The 20,945-nt window shown below is 25.2% G+C and overlaps 2 protein-coding genes across 2 annotated transcripts; both read left to right on the top strand.

Annotated features, from left to right (window-relative positions):
• Positions 1–195: 195 nt before the first annotated feature.
• LOC108752776 lies at positions 196–1,394 on the top strand. The gene is made up of 3 exons (XM_018493860.1): positions 196–284; positions 1,106–1,238; positions 1,344–1,394. The coding sequence occupies exons 1-3, from the start codon at positions 199–201 to the stop codon at positions 1,392–1,394; spliced, it is 270 nt and encodes an 89-aa protein (XP_018349362.1). The 5' UTR covers positions 196–198.
• Positions 1,395–7,704: 6,310 nt separating this feature from the next.
• LOC108752705 lies at positions 7,705–18,582 on the top strand. Its single transcript, XM_018493737.1, has 8 exons — positions 7,705–7,749; positions 7,818–7,963; positions 8,199–8,331; positions 16,572–16,689; positions 16,800–17,061; positions 17,198–17,308; positions 18,047–18,137; positions 18,433–18,582. The coding sequence occupies exons 1-8, from the start codon at positions 7,705–7,707 to the stop codon at positions 18,580–18,582; spliced, it is 1,056 nt and encodes a 351-aa protein (XP_018349239.1).
• The last annotated feature ends 2,363 nt before the right edge of the window (positions 18,583–20,945 follow it).

The raw sequence follows: 20,945 nt of genomic DNA, 5'->3' as shown, positions 1-20,945 counted from the left end.
CGCGCGCGCGCGCGCGCGTGTGTGTGTGTGTGTGTATACTCGTATATATAATGTATGTATATATTATATACATATATACAATATGTATGTATATGTATAAATATGAGATTGGTAATTTTACTGAAATTCATTTATTAGGCTTTTCAGATAGCATCATCTAAAAATAATTTCAACGAATTTTTTCTATTGATTATGTATATGGCTATAAGCAGTATGTATATGTTTCTAGCCAATTATATGGGACAGAATATAATAGACCACAATAATCATGTGTTTTTTACTGCGTAAGAGAAATATTTTTATAAGAAATTACGTATAAACATCCTCTTTTCAGTAGACGCAATAGTAAACATAGAATCTACTGCATTTTAAATTATAATAGTTTACAGAAAAGATAAGTATTCTAAAAGATTTTATGGGATAATTTCTCACACAAATTCAAGACGAAAATTTTGTATGACCATGTATCCGAAATAGCTTAGTTTAAAAAATACAGGGTACATATCCAAGTTAAAGGAAAAATTTTACTTTTCCAAAAATTTCTAAAACCATTTCGATTATTTCCATGAATCTTTAAACATATACATAAAGTTTTATTAAAATATCCCAAGTAGTTATCAAAACTTTTAGAAAAATACAATTTTTTCTTCAACGTTGAGATACCCTGTATCTTTGAAACTAAGTTATTTCGAACATACGATCATATAAAGTTTTTGTCTTGAATTTGTGTGAGGAATCATCTCTCAAAATTTCTTACAGTACTATCCATTCTGTATGCTAAAATTCATATAGTGGAACTTCCATAACTTCTACTACACGGGGCTGTGAAAAGCTAAAGATCTTCCCATTCTTACATTAGGGGAAGAGCATTAAGAAGAAATAGCATGTATTACATAGAAAATGAGAACGTTTGCGCAGACGCCAAAGCAACATAACCTATTTTACAACAAAAATTTATATACACGACGTCATATGTATGTACATACATAGAAAGGGAATGAAGAAATTACAGAGTATTGAAGTTAGAGAAGTTCCACTGTATTTAATAAAAAATTTTTATCTTGAGTTAGCGATCTATGTTATTTACATATATTCAAATCCGTAGGTACAACGTTCAATGGTATAGAACGCCATTACATATACAAAAAGTAATATTATTCTTATTGCAAAGGAATACCAAGAAATTCGTTTTAAATGTCGGTGGAATATTTGAAGGATCCGTAGAACATTTTGCTACGGTAATATAATGTAGAAATATTTTAATAAAATACACGTAAAAAATTTATGTATTTTAATAATATACATGACATACATGAGATAAGAGGGAATGTTTATATTTACAGCTAATGAAGGCCTCGGTATCATATTTTACTGTAATATATTCTACGCGGTAATGAAACCAATATTAATTTATAATTAACAGTAGGAATTTAATTAATAAAAAATGATGACATCCATGCTTAGAAAATATATAGACTTACTTATAAACGTGTAATATAGATATTATTTTGTTAAAAAGAGAAAATTAAAATTATTTAAATAAAGTTATTTCAAGTTTTTGCAATCAACATCGTGTCCATTATTGTCTGTGTAATTTACCAATATAATAGACCAAATAATAAACAACGTATGTTTAAATATTTTACATTATTTAAAATAAAATATTTCCTACAAGCAATATATTATTATTACATTAAATATCATTTTTAGTTAATTCCATATTAATATGTAAATATAAATATTAAAGTTCAGAATTTTTATTAATAAACGACTTATACACTAAAAAAATTAGAAAATAAGAAATAATTAATAACAACAGTGATATTATAAACAAAATGATTGATATGTCAGCCATCGTTTGATTCTTACTAAAAATATTAATCAGATTACAATTTAAATGCAGATTACAATTTAAAAAATTAATGTATTATCTACCCGCATTGATCTAAGCAATAAAATATTTCAAAAGTATCTTAGAACGGATGTTCCCGGTACATAAAAAAGTAAATTACAATTTTAATTAAAATTAAATACTTTGCACGTAATGATTAAATTGTAACAATTAAATTTTGTCATAAACTTGTTAATGTGCAATTATTAAAATATATACAATATGTATGTACGTATATGTAGTATATAAGAAATCGAGACTGTATATCAGTGGAGCAGAAAAAATCAATAATATCTGCAGAGTTGTAAAAATTATTATTTAATATACGCGTTTACGCATAATAAAAAGGAATGAGTTAAAAACTTTCTAAAAAATACTGCTTGCTAATTTTGAATAATTTGGAAAATAACTCTGACTTTTTTTTACAATCTGAATTAAAATCCATTTTATTGAAATATTATACAATAGTTGTAAGACACTAGATATGTAACTATAATTACTTTTATTGTAAAATTATAAAGGAACAAACCTATAATTTAAAAGTTATTAAATATATAAAAAATAGATTTTTTTTTAAATACAAACATTTCAATAAAATTATTACTTGCAGTTCACTGCGTTTTTTACTTCAAAATGTTCTTTGAATATCGTCCTCAGGATTCTGTCTGTTACGCTTTCTTTTCTTTTGTTTATAATAAATTACATCTCGTTTGGTTTTAAGATGAAAATTGTAAATTAACGATTTACCATATTCAATTAAATTAATATTTCTGGTAAATTTGTATATTCAGCGATCTTTTTGAAAAAAAAAATACAAAAAGACAATAACAAGTTACTGGACTGACAGGTAAAGCATTTACTGGTGCAACTTCAAAATGTATACAATAAACTACAAGATGAATATGAAAACGTTATTATAGAAAACGTTATTATAGAAAATAGTTATACTTGAAAATGTTATACGGTTGCACTTACAAGTAAGACGATATTTTTAAGTGTTTGCATTTGATTATATTTCTTCTTGTTAATAAAGCCAATAAGCTTCAACAAAAAACATCTTAATCTTGATAAGTAATAATAATTTATTATATATTATATATATGATATATCGCATACTCTATTAAAATATGTATGTTATACATACCGAAAAAAAATAATGATTTACGATAAAAGACATTTAAATCGAATATAAAAAGTAAAATTGCGGATTATTACAATAACTAACAAGAAGCGGTAAAAACCAATTATAATTGAGTTAAGAAAATATAAAATTTTTAATAAATATGCTTGAAGTATTTTGAGATATCATAAAATATAAAGTTATATAAATTACTTTCTTTAGTATTTGGTATTTGCAGTGTATTTACTCCTATTACTGCTGAATTTTTATTGACTACATCTAATATCGTTTTGCCGATAAATGCATCTCAAGCACATCGAATGCAATTCATAAGGGAATACTTTATCGATCAGGAAAAATATTTCTCTTTATTTCTATTACATATAAACGCAGCATTTTGCATAGGATTGTTTGCAATAATAGGGATAGGAACAATGTTGTTTGTATATTTTCAATTTACATGTGGAATGTTTAAAATTTCCAGGTATGAAACAAAAATATAGACATGGTCATAAAAATTCAAATCATAAATAGTACAATTATATTATTATTATCGAATTCTGTTTATCATTTCAAAGAATTGTTATATTTTAAAAGTCTAAAAATAGTTTATTTTTTAAAAACAAAAAAATAATATCTTTCGATATTATTTATAGTTATCGTATTGAACGCGCAATGAAAATCAATATGCTGGAAAAATATTACTACGAAAAATGAGAAATTCATATTCGAAGGAATAATTTGTGCTATAGATATTCATCGGCAAGCTATGAAGTTAGTATGTAAACATTTTAGCATAAATTATATGTTTTAAGATTATATCACATTGGTCTTAAACTTTCTGACGGTAGTGTACGTTACTTATATTATTTAAAAACTAAAAAATTCTTTACTTTTGTGCATGTGGTTTAGATAAAAGTTTCGTTGTCAAGTAAAACATAATAAATAAAAACAATTTAATCTAAAATATTGGTTTGTTAAGTTTTTGCAAAAGATTTTCAAAGGAAATAATATATGTACTGCATTATTTAAATATGTAAAATGTAAATTTAAATATTATATTATGACTTTAATGTAAAATCTTCCAGTTATGTCATTAAAATAATTTAATTCATTTATATTAGTATATACTGTTTTTTAAACTTTCTGATCATAAATGACATAAACGATGTTTATGAAGACTTACAAGACGGCACAAAGCAAAATCACTTCTATGACATTATCTGCTGATGATTTACAGCAATGCGAATTTAATAGAAAATATGTAATATATTTAAAATTGATAGTTAATTCTATCAAAAATCATACATATTATATACATATATATATACATATATATATATATATATATATATATATATATAAAAGTAAGTAAATGAAGTTATGGCAACAAAAACAACAGAATGCGCTAGCGTGGCACTTATGTAGATATTTTTTCACGAATGTCCTTTTTTCTTCATTTTTGTGGGAAAAAGACACTTGTTGAATTTTTCCTTATGTATCGATCGCTTAATCGTAGACTTCTTTAAGAAAAATATTGCAAAATTACAAATGTTTGAATTTCTTTATAATGATCTTTAATGTTTAATGTAAAAGTAACGTTAAGTTTAATAGTAAAATTTACGCTAAAAGAAGGAATATTCAATCAATCGATCAAAAAGTGGGGATGGACAGAATGTTCCCCATTTTTTCGCAGTCATATGTGTTCCTACCCTCGAAGAGATGACTTGCGTAAAGGATCGATACTTTAGTCTCAATCGAATTCTCATGCTCGCTACTGGTTTGTGGCCTTATGAACAATCCAAATTTATTCGATTGCAATTGACTTTGTATTACGGAATTCTGGGAAGTTTTATTGCATTTCAGGTAAATAAATGCATAGTATTTAATAGATTTTTTTATAAAAAACATTCTTATTTATTAATAACAATAATACAATAATAATTAATAAGTTACTACATTGTTATTAATAGCAATCTAATATATTTAAATTTATTTATAATTATACAAATATAATTATATAAAGTCATATATTGTTGTTATATAATTATTATAACGTACGTATAGTTAGATTTTGTACTTTATGTTCAATGTATAATTGTACGTAAGAAAAACAAATAATAATTAAAATCTTTCTATTTGGTGACAAAATAGTGATATTATTTTTACAAATAATTCAACAAAATCATTTTCCATAGTTTACAACATTAACGACCTCAAAATATGATTTGCAATTAATCATTGAAATTCTATCTGTTACATTCTTTTTTAATCTCTTCTTGATATCGTACCTCTCGTTCACCTTTAACATGGATATTGTAAGCGATAAGAAATATCTCTCATTTAAATAAATGCATGTTGTACTGTCTAAATTTCTTGGAATAAATTCTCACTCTAAAATAGTTAAAATACTGCCACTATTAAGAAAGAATGAAAGATTTGCATTCTTGAAGAGTGGCTAATTTTCACTTGAGTGAGATTCACTTAGAAAAAAAAAAGAAGTGAGATTACTTTTCTTTACAGTAAATTTGAAAAAAAAAAAGATTAAAAATCTGCCACTCTTATTCAAGAGGCCAAATTTTTCACTCTTTTTCTTTTAGTGGCAGTATTCTAATTCATTTTGAGATTTTACTCCAAGACATTTAGAGAGTATATTACATCGGCCTATATCAACTTCCACATAACAAGTAGCACAGAAAATCATTGACAGGTAAAACATTTATTAGAACTTCTCCAAGATACCTACGATGAGCTAAAAGACGAAGATGAAATTGCCATTATAGAAAAGTATTGGAACATCGCAAAACGTTATACTGAAATACTTACGCGTAAGATAATCTCTGTTTTCATTACTCATTACTTACAGGAAATATGCAGGTTTTATATAAAAATTAAAATAATATTTTTATTGAATAATCTATTTGCGATTGTATACAGTATTGTGTTTCGTAATTATAAACGGTAAAAGCTGATTTTTTTTTTAAGTAATTAACTAATCAATAATAATGCAATGGACACGTACACATGGTGATATTACATTAAATTATATCACACGTATATATTACTTTGTTACCATCTGAAATTTGTGCAGTCTTCTCATGTGTAACTATCCTTAACATATAAAAGGAGAACGTAAATGAAAAACACTTTTATAGAAAATGTCATATCAATCAAATATTCTCGAAATCAAAATACCTTTCTATTTACAATCTTTAATCTATATTTAGTATACTTTAAGAAGTTCATTTATATGCACAAAACATGAAATAGCAATATATAGCTGTACATCAGGTGATATCGTAAACATATATATTAAGGGAAATTAAAATAAAATAAATTTAAAATGTATAATAGTATTAAATGTATAATAGTATTTAAAAATATCAAAAAATTAATTTTTTATGATTGTTTTCAAATCATTGTTTAGTGTTCTTTATCTTGGCCGATATTTCGTTCATCTTTTCACCATTTTTGCCACATATAATCGATACTATGTTCTCTGTAAACGAATCCCAGCTACAGCCATCATTAAAAATCGTCACAGAATACTTCTTCAATCAAAAAAGATACTTTTATTTAATTACACTGCATGCAGATGTAGCATTCTTTGTAGGATCACTTACAATGCTAGCGACGGGAACAATGCTTTTAACGTATATGCAACATGTCTGCGGAATGTTAAAAATTGCCAGGTAAGAAAATTAATGTGATAATGATTCTATCAGAAGAATCCCGCACTAATTACATGATAAATTAGGTCTCGATAAAATAAGATAGTTTTCACATATGATGTAATTTATAATGTGGTGAACAAAATACAATTTATCATAAATACAAAGCTAGAAAATAAATAATTTATGAGCTGTGGTACATAAATGTAAATCTATGGTACACATCATAGCTCAAAAACTATTTAATATTGAGTTTTAAGTTTATAACATCTTATGTTTATCATGTTATAAGCTATATTACATGTAAAACCTCATTTTATCGAGAATTTTCCTAATTTTCCATAATACAAAATCTTTTATATTGTAAATAATAAAATATTTGCTTTGTCGCATTCAATCAGTACGAAACTACTTGGTTTTATTTCAAAATTATTATATGTATTAATTATATGTCCATATATTATGCAAACACAAATTATTGTACAATTATACAATATTATACAATTACATATATATACATATATATATATACACATATATTATATATAAATTATTTATTACAGTTATCGTATGGAGCAAGCTATGATAATTGGTATTAGACGAATGAATGGCAAAAAAAATGCAAATTTAATTTGTAAGGGCATAATTTGTGCCATAGACATACATCGCAAAGCTTTGAAGTATAGTATTATTAAATCTATAAATTAATTTTAAATAAATTATATTCAATTTGATATGTAAACTTTTCTTCAAAAACTTTAGTTTAAAAATTTATAATTATATTTATTGTAATTTGAACATTAATATTTAATGTCGGAAAAAAGATAATTAAGAAACAAATAATAAAATGCTAATATCAGTTTCAAATTGGAACTTATTCGGAAATAATCACAAGGAATTCATCTTTAAATTTATTTCTATATTACGACATATATTTTACCATATATACACAACTACTAATATTTTTTCCTTGAAGGATTGTTCAAATTTTTGAATCATCATTTAATACGACATTTTTTGTTATGATATTAAACGGAATAATTTTTGCGAGCCTTAATCTTTATCGAGTAAGTTTGAACTTTTATTTTTTTAAGTAGTATAAAGTATACTTTTGAATAAATAGCTCACATTCCAGATTTTTCGAGAAATATCATCTGGATATATTGGCGAAAAAGTAATACAGTGCTTCATAATATTGAATATTCATTATATATACACATTCCTTTCCACCAATATTGCGCAACAAATTATAGATCATAATAATAGCATATTTGTTACAGTGTAAGAAATATTCTTATGTGATATGTAAAAGTTAAAATTTTTGCAATACAAGTTGGAGTTAATAGATACAAAAGATAATACAAAATTTGTAGCAAAAGCTGAAATAGTTCATAAAACAACTATACATTATATGTATACTATACATATATATTTACGAAATAATTAAAAATATCTATGAATTATATTATCATTATAATATTATCGATAGTGATTGTGTTTAATCGTCATTTCATAGATACAATGGTTACTGGTATGTAGTTCCCTTACATGTACAGAAGCTAATATTGTTCCTATTGCAAAGAGGCACTAAAACTTTTAAGATAATGATTGGTGGATTATTTGTGGGTTCCTTAGAAGGCTTCGCCACGGTAAAAATTGAATCAGAATTTATTCGATAATATATTTCAAACATTTGAAGAAAATATTTTTTATTGCAGCTAGTCAGCGCGTCATTTTCTTACTTCACATTTATTTATTATACAAATCAATAACGTACTATAACACTGTATAATCTTTAAACAGATTATAAATATATAAAGAATTTTTATAATGATAATGTTGCAATGTATTATATGGATATTAAATGGAATAGAACTTGGACTATTACATTAATGGAAAAAGGAATACAGATAAATAAAATTGTTTAAAATTATTTTCTATAATCCTTATTATTTTACTTATTGTAATGTGCATGTGATACATTAAAGCTTAAAAATATTCAAAAATTTATAACGTATTGCGTATTGTTATTGCATTAAATTTAAATACATTCTTTTGACAGCATAAGTGGTGCAAAGTTACAAGACTTAAAAAAAAATAAACATAAAAATTTTATTTAAATACATTGTGAAATTTACTAACTTGAATTTGATATGCCAATATCATTTAACGATGCTTAGGCAATTCATACGAGTGTACATAGACTAAAATAAGTGGAAATGAAGTATTATGAATTGCGACTGCGCGACTTTTGCACGAAAGAAGTCGTTTATACGAACACATTTCTCTATAAGAAAAGATCAATCGTTAAAATGCTTTTAGTGTGAAATTAATCATTTACTTTATCAGTGTTCCATTAATTTATTTATGAACATTCTCTCAAGAAAATTTCTTAAATTACGCGGATCTAATTTTTTAATTGTACTTCATAATGTTTTATGTCATATTATAGGATAGAAAAAGAAAATTCACTAAAAAAATTGTATTAGGAGAAAAATCACACTCACCGAATAGGAAAGAGCGGATAAATACATGTTTATCGCTACTTTTCCATTAAACGTATCTTGGTGCTCGCGAAGAAATAATCTGTCTCGAAACTCGACATTTTAGCCTCAACCGAATTCTGTTGCTTGTCGTTGGTTTGTGGTCTTACCAACGATCGCTCATTGTTCAGTTTCAGTTACTTTTATTCTTTGGTACTCGGACAACTTTTATTATATTTCAAGTATATTAAGATTATAATTTTATTATTAAAGTAAAAATAAAATACGTTGTTGAATAGTGAATATTTTGACTTATATATAAAACATAACGAATTCAATTATATCTTTCAGATTTTTAATATAATTATATTATATAATATTTGTCTTTTTGAAATAAAACTATCGTGTACAATTATATTAAAATATTAATTACTTGCGCTTTTTACTATCTGACTGTATATAGTACCTAGTACAGTAATAGTGGAGTACAGTAATACAGTAGTACATAGTACAGTAATAGTGGAGCGAGCAAACTTACTAATTAAATTTACTAATTAAATTATCTATTGCTTTCTTAATACAGCTAATTCAGTAAAATATTTCTTGTACTTTACAACATTATTAACATCAAAATGTACTTTAAAACACATTCTCAAAATTTTCTCCACTACATTTTTTTTTATGTGCTTCGCGATCAAATATAATTCATTTTGGATTAACGCCGATACCGTAAGAACGTTATCAATCAAATATTATTATAGATAAATGGAATCTTCAAATATAAAATTGTCTAAGTTTTTATATTCTTTTTCGTATTCTTATCAGTTAGGATCAAGTTAACGTGGATGTTTTTTATTTTCTTTTAGATCTTTATGGCTTAATTCTTTATACTTTTTAATTAAAATATAAAAAAGATCTCTAAAGACAGAAAGAAACAGGTAATTTGGTCCTATCGATGAAGAATAACGAAAAATTAATAAAAAAAAACATTTAATTATATAATCATTTTCAAATTTTAATGAGAAGTATAATATCATTGATACGACAGGAGTTTACTGGAACAACTTCAAGATATACTAGTATATAAAGAATTAAAAGATGAAAATGGAATCGCTATTATAGAAAAATCTGGAAGCAATCAACTAAAGTAATCAACTAAAGTAGCTCTATTAAAGTAGTTCTATTAATATAAGTTAAGAATGAAATGTAAATTAGCTGAGCTAAAAAAAATAGAATAAAAAACAAAGAAAAAAACTGTTAAATTGATATTATATATTCATTTTGTGTGTTGCACTCAAGAATATAATATAATAAATTGTATAATAAATTAACTTTCTTTATTTATATAAATATATTATTGATTAATCTAGATAAATCGATAATTTAAATAAATATATTATCCTTCCATTATTTTAACAGATATTCTCCATACAGCTTCAACATACATATAGAATGAAACAGAAGAAGATACGTAATGTTTCATTACAGTTGATAGGTATTTCAATATCTTACTTCACTGTTCTCTATTCTACAAGTACGAAATAATAATTGCAAAATAATTAAGATAAGTATGTATAAAAATAAAAAAAAAATATTAGAAAGAAAGAGAGAGGGAGAGAAAAAGATAGAGAAATATAAACTAATTCGATGGAAATCGTTTAGCCCTCGATTTTAGGTGTCGCTTCCTGTAAGTAGTCGTTCCGACAAAAAATAAAAATCATTATTTAAATAAAAAAATTGACATATAAAATATTTATAAAGAAATATAAAAGTAAAAATTGACATTATATTAATAGGTCACAACATTGAAATATATGTATGTTAGAAGGGGGGCATCTGCGAAGTCTATTATCGCACGATTCCCTCGAATCGAGTATACATTTCTTTATGGAAAATAAACACCTGTTACATTATTGCTATAATCAAATCGATCGCTTAATCATACACCTTTTTCAGAAAAGTATGAATTACCATCACGTGTTTTTTGTATCTGACAATAATATTTCGTTCTGCATTGCATTTAAATTAAATTAAGCAATTCAATTTAAAATTTATATAAAAAAGTATTTCATTGTATTTCAAGCATGTTAATATTTTTAACTTCAATAATTCAATTAATTCGCATAATAAACAAAATATTAAGTTCCAATTTATAGCGATTTAAATAATGCAACGAAATATATTGGAAAGGACAATAGATTTTTTATATTATTGTAATCTTTTTATTTATGACGATCTAATGTTAGTATAATCAAAGATATAACATTATAATAACATAGATTATAATAAAAATATTAAAAAATTTAATTTAAAATAATGTCAATTTTTCTTTTGATTTTGTACCTACATTAATTGTATATATTTAGAAAAAGCGGTAACCTTTAAGAATTTTCTTACTAAGTAAAAGAAACACTAATTTTAATAATACGACGTATAACATTATTTTTTACAGTTTAAAATATTTATGACTCTGAAAAAATCAGATTTACTTAACAACGTTTCCTTTTTGTATTATTATTATACATTCTATTTACAATAAAATACATTTCATTTAGTATTAACATTAAAATTGTATTAATAAAATATGTATTTATATATATTATTAGTGGGCCATACAAAAAGTCCCGGAAATAATTTATAACACAGAAAATAATAATTAATTTTACAATACAGGAATAACTAATTTTACCTATATTTATATAACACTTATTTTAAAGTAATTCTCTTAGGTAGCGCTACAAATTAACTTAATGTCTGAAAGCATTCCTAGAAATCACTTTTTGATACTTTTCAGTGTTCTTATCGCATTTGCAATTGATTTCCTCAATACTCAATATGAACCGATGTTCTTTCATGTAAATCGAAATCTTTCGTCGTATCAGAAATGTAGTAAAAAAGAAATGTTCAGAAAAACGGATGCACGAAACAGTTGGTTTCTTTTTTGCACGAAAGCACCTGCACATCGATCATTAAATGTCAAGTAGTATCTTGCCAGGTATAATGTCACGACTTTAGAGCATCCATCATGTAGGGTAACTTCGGTATACGCCGCACCTATCAAAACCTTAATTTATTATGTATTATTTACGTTTAAGTAAACGAACTATATTAGTAAAAACTTTGTATTGTCTACTACTATGAAAAAATTATTAAAAATCCGAAATATTTATTTTTCGTATTAAAAAATGAATTTTGTATATGAAATATGTATATGAAGTGATATATAATAATTACAATCTTCCTACATATAATAGTACAAGTGTTATGACATGAGGTACATATTTCATGTAACGCGTTTATTGCATTTAACCAGCTGTTTAGTGCACTGAATTCAATCTGCGTATTTTGTATGCTTTAGACATACCCAATCCCATCCGCTAAAAATGCCGTATGTTCCAAACAGGTGGGATATACAAGACAACAAACTAAACAAAGAATACAAGCACCTTGTATTTTGCTACACAACATGCTTTATTATTTCTCTACACGTATGTAAAATGAAATAACTATTAAGTCTTTTACGCGCCCTAGAGTAATTATTTTATATAGATTATAATTTATACAGGTGCTACTTATTGCAGTGAACGAAACGATTCAACTAATAATAATTTCATTAACAATAACAATAAAAAAATGAAATCATAACTCAATACTAATCTAATATAAAGATATGTAACAGAGTAGTTGCGGGAAAATTACCCCCTACTCCTTCTATTTTTTCTGTCTTCTGCGGCGTAAAACCCAGCGCGGTGTATTTGCTGAAATTATCCTATATTTCATTTTACTTTTTCCTATTTTCGCTAAAAGAAATTTTGAAAGATTTGCTAGCGCGAATATGAAGTCACTAAAAATGTGACAAAAGTATAGGGGAGACCGGGGCTAGTTGACTCATTTTTCAGTTTCGAATTTTTACAGACGAAATAAGAGACTTATCGGAAAAAATAAATTTTACACCAGTTACTATACATGCATTTGATTATCTAACAATATTTTAATAAGGGAAAATTAATAACTAATATGAAAAAAATGCATCTTTCTAATTCATTCCATCTGATTCAACTAGCCCCGAGATCGGAGTAAGATGACTAATGATACGGAGTAATTAGACACACTAAGATTATTAAAATGAAGATTAAATATTTTAAGCTACATCTTTGGCTACATATTAATAAAACATTTATAAAAATATATTTGAAACACAAACATTTGCTTTGCAGGGCAAACAAATACTTCTTTTTGTAATTCGTTTGTTTCGTGCAAAAATAGGATCGAAACGTTATTTGTTACATTATAAACTAATTAAATAAATTCTTTACACATGAATACCCAGTGTTTGGCACTTATAGGCATAATAATTCTTTCGTATATATAATAATTCTAAATACATATAATAAGAATTTATGAATTAATAATTATAAATCTTCAATAAGTAATAAATCTTCAATAAATAATATAGAAATGACGAACACTGTTTGTACATATTTGTAGATAAATGAAAATAACAATAATAATAATAATACAAAAATGTATTCTATTGAGTAGAGTAACATGGGGGGATCCCGTTTGCCTACAGTATCGTTTGCCTACATCACTTTTGCCGACAGTTCGTTTGCACACAAATAAAAATTTTAGAAACAAAGTTACTTTTGTTTACATGTATTATTGCCTACAGCTCGATTGCTTACATATATTATTGTCTATAGTTCGATTGCCTACAAGCACTTTTGTGTACAAATATAAAATTAAAGTTAAGTTAAAAAAATTTATATTTTTAAGAAATCTGTCATGTGAACAGTGGGGTGTCAGCGTAGTGTCCGCTTGGAATATTTTTCTAAAAAACATTTAACCCTAATCAACCCCCATTTTTTGGTGTGAGATGGCCCTCATTTCACGTGGAAGATTGTAAGTTGTAGGCAATAATGTATGTAGGCAATCGACCTGTAGGCAATAATATTTACATGTCTGGTGATCCATATTTGGACAAATAAGGCACCAAATTGTACCTTGTATTGTAAAGGTCAATTCTCATTGAAAATATTAATTATGCAAATTACAATTCAAAAACTAAATGCATCATATATTGATATATGCGATAAAATATTTCAAAAGTATCTTATAAAAAGAATATTAGAAAGAGAAAGACTTTAATTGCAGCTGATTAAGTCAGTACCTTACTTTACTGTTATCTATCATATTCTAGTAATGAAGCAAATGATTCAATAACAGTATGGTGAAAGTATAACTAATGCAATAGTACTCAGCTTAAAAAATAAAAAGATGATTTTTTGAAAATTTTGTACAGCGTCATATTTATAAAAAATTATTATAGAAGACATATATAGAAGAATAATATTATTGAAATTAAGATACTAGTATATCAAGTTCTTGTGATGCACTTAAATTGTGCATTTTTTATAATACTTTAAATAAAATAAAAAATGTATGTATTTATTTTACTTTTGCTGCAAGTACGATTTTTTGTGCACGTGTTGTTGAACATTAAATCATTATATTTTATTTCATATCAATTTTTATACAAATATTTTAAATTAGAGTTTCTGATAAACATATAATAAAATATAAACATACAGAGAATAAGAATAATATACGCTGCAATTAATTAATACATGAGTGATACACATTAGAAATTTACCTATAAGAAATGTAAAATAATATTTATTAAAATAATTTACCAAGCTAATATGAAATTAAATCTGCCTATTTATCTAATTCTAATTATTTTTAAATTATAATTTTACCAAGTAGTTCTAGTGTCGAAAAAGTTAAAGTTGAAGAATGTTTCTGCCAGCAAGTGTAGTCGATGAGGACGCTTATCAAAATAAAAATTTCGATACTAAAAACAAAGAAACGCTTGCGTGAACTTTTTGTAAATACACGAATCTTATAAGAAAAACCGACAGCTAATAACCTTCAAATTGTTATCGACAAATCAATCCAGTAAATATTCATAGATCTGAGAAATTTCTTTTTAAAGATATGATGGTCAAATATTTCCACCTTAAAAAGCAACGTAATTAAAATACTTTTTAAAACTTTTCTATTTCCATTTCAAACACTCTTTTGTATCATCAATTCTGAGAAAATTGACTAGATTGATTACGTAAATATTAATAATATCTATAAATTTTTTAAGTTTCAGTTTTTTAAGCCATACCTTACATATAGAATTATGCAGAAAACGTATTACAGAAAATGTATTCAAAAATAAAACTGTTTCTACGCTAAGAAAGAAGAATTATATTATCTTCGATTGAATCAGATTATCATCAGCAATTTGAAATGGTCAGTGATACTGAAGAAACAAGCACTTTCCTAAAAATAAAATGTATTTTATAAGTGCACAAATGTGAAGCGTATAAAATAGAGATATCAAAGGTGTTAAATAAGTTTGCGCAACTCTTCTACAGTTATCGCGCAAGTAAGTTTCTTAAGAATTTTTTTCTTTTTTATTATAATAAAGAGAACATCAGTAAAATTTCGGTATCATTTTATTCCATCAATTACTTAGTTAGTCATACATCGTATATTCCGAGAAACGCTATTAAAATGCAAGTGTTTCAATCTCACGGTAGTATCATGTGTTGTTTGGCATATACAAACGAAATTAAGCAAATTACAATAAAATCGACGTCAAAAGAAGGAAAGAATACTTGGTCGATATATGCAAGAAAGAGGGGATAAACACATTCTCTTCCTCCGCAGTCATATTTTGGAGCTCACAGAAAAATGATCTGCATTGAGACCGACTATTTTAGTCTTAATAAGACTCTTCTGCTCGCTATAGGATTGTGGCCATACAAACAATCAAAACTTATATGTCTTCAATTCATCTTTCTGCTCAGTGTTTTAATAAGCTCTATTTTATTTCAGGTAATATCTTAATATTATCATTATAAAACAAGTAATAATAAATTGATAGCCATTATTTGTTAAAATATTTATTAACACATATAATATATATGTTTAAATAATAATTTATATATTTAAAAAAGATTATTATATACTATTAATATTGTAATTATTTAGATATAAGGCCTCTACCTATATTATATATTTAAAAGTTATCAACTTTAAATCAATAGCATAAAATTATAATATATATCCAAAGAAATTATATTTTAATATAAGCTTGATAATACAATTATTGCTTTTAGTTAACCGCATTTTTAACTATCAAGGGTACTTCTGACCTCGTCATTAAGATTCTTTCTACTGCATTTTTCTTTACTATCTTTGTAATAAAATATATCTCGTTTGCTGTTAATATAAAAAATGTAAGTTGATTATGACAGACGATTACGTTCTGTTTGTGATATTTCTGAAAAATATATCTTTATAATCAGAAAAATTTGTCAAATATATAAACTAAATTGTTAAACTGACAGGTAAAGTATTTACTAACGGAACTTCAGTATATATACAACGATCTAAAAGATGAATATGAAAACGTTATTATAGAAAAGTATAGCTACATTGCCAAATGGTACACGGTTGTACTTACAAGTAATATAAATTTTTCATTGTACATCAATACATTTTCCATTCTAGACGTAAAGAGCAATTCAATATTTTTATATGAAAATTGTGTGATAATCTTTTCTAATTTTTTTTAGTACTTGCTGCTTGTAGCATAATTACTTTAATTGTTGCCCAATTTTGGATGAGTATCATTGGCAACACTTTATCGAAAAACGAATCTCAATCTCGTAATCTACTTATTACAATAGAATATTTTATCGATCAAGAAAAATATTTTTATTTAATCGTGTTGCATACATATGCAGCTATTAGCATAGGATGTATCGCGATAATAGCAGTAGGAGCGATGCTCGTAGCATATCTTCAACATATTTGTGGAATGCTTAGTATCACAAGGTACAAAACAAAAACAGACAAAATCTACAAAAATTCTAATTATAAATAAATATGTATAATTATTTTGGATGAATCTACAGATTTTACTTTCAAAACGCAAAAGAGATAAGTTATGTGATAAATGGATTCTTTATAGTTATCGTATTGAACGCGTGAGAATAAATATGCTTCAAAATTCCATAAAAAACGAAAATTTGATATTTAAAGGAATGATATATGCCATTGATATTCATCGACAAGCAATGAAGTTAGTATTTATATAGTGTAACATTCATATACAGGGTGTTAGTTTAACAAGTATGTTGTGTTCTAAACGGATTAGTTTCCGAAACACAGGTGAATAAAAAATATATGATCGCAAATGTTTGACGAAACGGTAAATTACGTTGGAGATATCTTCTGCATAAGTATGCCTTGCTTCACGTGAGTTACTATTCGCACAACCGTAAACAAAGTGACAAAGTCAAAGTCAAAATCTCCTAGGTCACCACACTTAAATCCTTTTTCCTTTGGAATTATTTCCTTTGGGGGTATCTGAAATCATTAGTTTATACCACCCCAATGAGAATGAGAATGATTTGAAGAATCGAATAGTTGCTTCATACGAGGTAATAAGTAACACACCTAATATCTTTGAGCGTGTACGTCAATCTTTGAGAAGAAGAATCGATGGATGTATCATGGCGAAAGGTGGACATTTTCAGCAATTCATTTAATTGTTTTATTTCATCAAAAGAACTGAAGCCTGTTTTTGTTTTTCTGTTTATGACTAGTTTTTGATTAGTTCTAGCTGTATTTCTTTCAAATGAACAAATTATTACTACAGGTTTAAATTTTTTTATTTCGGAAATTAAACCGTTTAGGACACATGTTTATATGGACTTTTTTACTTGAAATAAACCGAAGAATCGCTCTGTTAAGTATGGCAACATACTTAACTAACACCCTGTATAAATAATACAATAATATTTATTTGTGCTTGAAGATTATCTAAACTGATGGTATCTAAATTTGAGATAATGTTATTCTGCTTAATAGCAGTTGGAGTAATCTGTTTGAGCCTCAACCTCTTCCGAGTAAGTTTCAAACTTCTAAAAAAATTTGTACATTTACATGATATAATATTTGCAAATTTATAATTTACTGCTATAGAAAGTATGCTGTTTCAGAAATTTTTCTTCGGATTAAAAAGTTTTATAAATAAATTTTATTTTATAATTAGTAATATTTATATTAATAATATTTTTTTAATAGCAAACAACTTAGCATGTTCCATTAAGTATACAACTTAGAATTAACATTTAGTAAAATAGTGCATTATGTTATATCATGTGCAAATATTGTAATATTTACATAAAATTCATATATTAGATTTTTCAGATTGATATATACAAGGAAAACGTTAATGAATTTCTATTTCCTCTTATAATCGTAATAGCCAGTATTTTATACATGTTTATTGCCAATTATATTGGACAAGATATTATGGATCACACTAATCATATATTCGTTACTGCGTAAGAGTATTTCTTTTATATAATATTATTGTATACGGGGTGTTCTACTTTAATTTTCACATCAAAATATTTGTTTTGAATAGAACTAGAAACTCGATTCCACATACAAAACTTTATTGAATATATAATGTCGCATAAAAATATTAAGGTACAATTATCAAAAAATTAATAGTTTATAAGACATTTCTTATATTTTACGTCAAAATATGTCAGAAATATATATAAAATACCTCGTAAACTATTGACTTTTTAATATCTTTATTTTAGTACTTATATGCAATCTTATATAAGAATTGAGGAAATTATATTATATAAAAAATTCGAACAATTCCATTTAAAATAATGATCATGATCACATTCATCAAACTTAGAAAAATAAGTTTTTTCAAAAATTGGTTTTACTATTATTTGGCTCTCTTTACATTATACTTTAATCTAAAACATTTTTCCGTATCTCTAATATTTTTCGAAATATGTCGATGTAAAAGAATGAACACTCTGTATATATGTATATATGTGCGCGCACCCCCAATCAGCACACAATATTTTTAAAGAAACTTTTAAAAACATTTTTAAAACCGTTAAAAATAATGGGTTGTCATCTTTTTTTTTATAAAAAAATTTTTATTTAACGTTTAAAGAAATATTTCTTTTAACATTAAAAAAACATTTTTAAATGTTTTTTAATGTTTTTTTAATGTCAAAATTATTTGAACAAAATTAGAAAAAATAACAAAGTAGAATTTTTTTAGATTTTTTTTTTATCGACAGTATTTAAAACATTAAACAACTAATTTTATTAATATTTATTTTTAATTATATTTTAATCTTTTTCACTTACCGGTCGGATTTTTAATCTGAGATCTCAGAATTATGAGTCTCGTATTTTATCTGTCACGCCACTTATAACTATCGATGTACACAATTCTTATTGTCTATATATGATACACTTAACCCAATTATATTATGTTATCTTTTCTTCCGTGATTATTTTATTATTCTTATTTGATTTTTATTAATTTGATCTTTATAAAATAACATTTTTTTTCATATTTATAATAAACGTCAAATAAATATTATATTAAACAAATGTTTTTTAATCATATTTTAAATAAATAAATAATAAACTAACATTTATTAAACGTCATATAAACTTACAAAAAAAAAAAATTTAATAGACATTAAATAAATGTTCCCTTAAATCATTATTTCAAACAAATAATTAATGTGAAACAAAACATTTAGGGGACAGTTGATTATAGGGCTAAAAATAATCGAGGCTACATTAAACACAAAACACGCGAGACACGCGTAAATGTGCCTGAGCACGCAGCGGCGACTGTCGCTCAGTCTGCAACATCTTATTGCGAACATATCTATGATAGAAGTTATGCCTCAATTTTAAAAAAATCGTACACCTAAGTAAATATTTTTATTCTTAAAATTTTTGTTTTACAATCGTATATGATTGTCTGAGATATGTGATTTCTGCTTAGATAGTAAGTGTAATTCTTACTTAAAAATCCAACAGATTTTTTTTGTTTATATGTCTTTGTTATCGTATATTGTTAATGTTTTTAAAAAATGAACGAATGAGGATAGTAGACTAACCACACCATGGAACTGTATGACTCATTTAGTGACGATTCTTATAGTACTTATACAAAATTTTATTTCTTTAAAGAGATTTTCCTCAGTGGTAAATGTTATAAAATTAGTTCCCTTATATCCAATCTCAAAATCTAGGCTCATTTGACGTGTTTTTGTATGATATAAACAAATTTTGCAAAAAGAAGGATTGTTTTGTCCTGCGAAGCAATGTTTGTGTTTAAAATATATTTTTATAAAAATTTTATTAATATTTAGTCGAAGATGTAGTTAAAATACATTAATCTTTATTTTAGTAATCTTAGTCGTATTATCCTGGTCTAAATGAATCAGATAAAGCGCATTAAAAAAATGCATTTTTTTCATATTAGTTACTAGTTTCCTTTTATTATTAAAATATTATTAGATAGTCAAATGTATGTAGTAACTGGTGTAAAATTCATTTTTTCGATAAGTCTCTTAATTTCGTCTGTAAAAATTTAAAGCCGAAAAATGAGTCTATTAGCCTCGGTCTCCCCTACTAAACGTTAAATAAACATAAAATAAATATTTCTTATTACAACATTTTAAATGAATAAATAATGTAAAATTAACATTTTATAAATGTTAAACAAACATTTAAAAAATATTTCTTTAAATCTTTATTTCAAATGAATAATTAATATAAAATAAACATTCAATTAACACATTAAATAAACGTTCAAAAAATGTTTTTCCAAACTATTATTTCAAATAAATATTTAATGTTAAATAAACATT

Source organism: Trachymyrmex septentrionalis, unplaced genomic scaffold (genome assembly GCF_001594115.1).
Source record: "Trachymyrmex septentrionalis isolate Tsep2-gDNA-1 unplaced genomic scaffold, Tsep1.0 scaffold62, whole genome shotgun sequence".
Taxonomy (NCBI): domain Eukaryota; kingdom Metazoa; phylum Arthropoda; class Insecta; order Hymenoptera; family Formicidae; genus Trachymyrmex; species Trachymyrmex septentrionalis.
The sequence above is the reverse complement of the archived record's forward strand: the minus strand, read 5'-3'. Positions and strand labels throughout refer to the sequence as shown.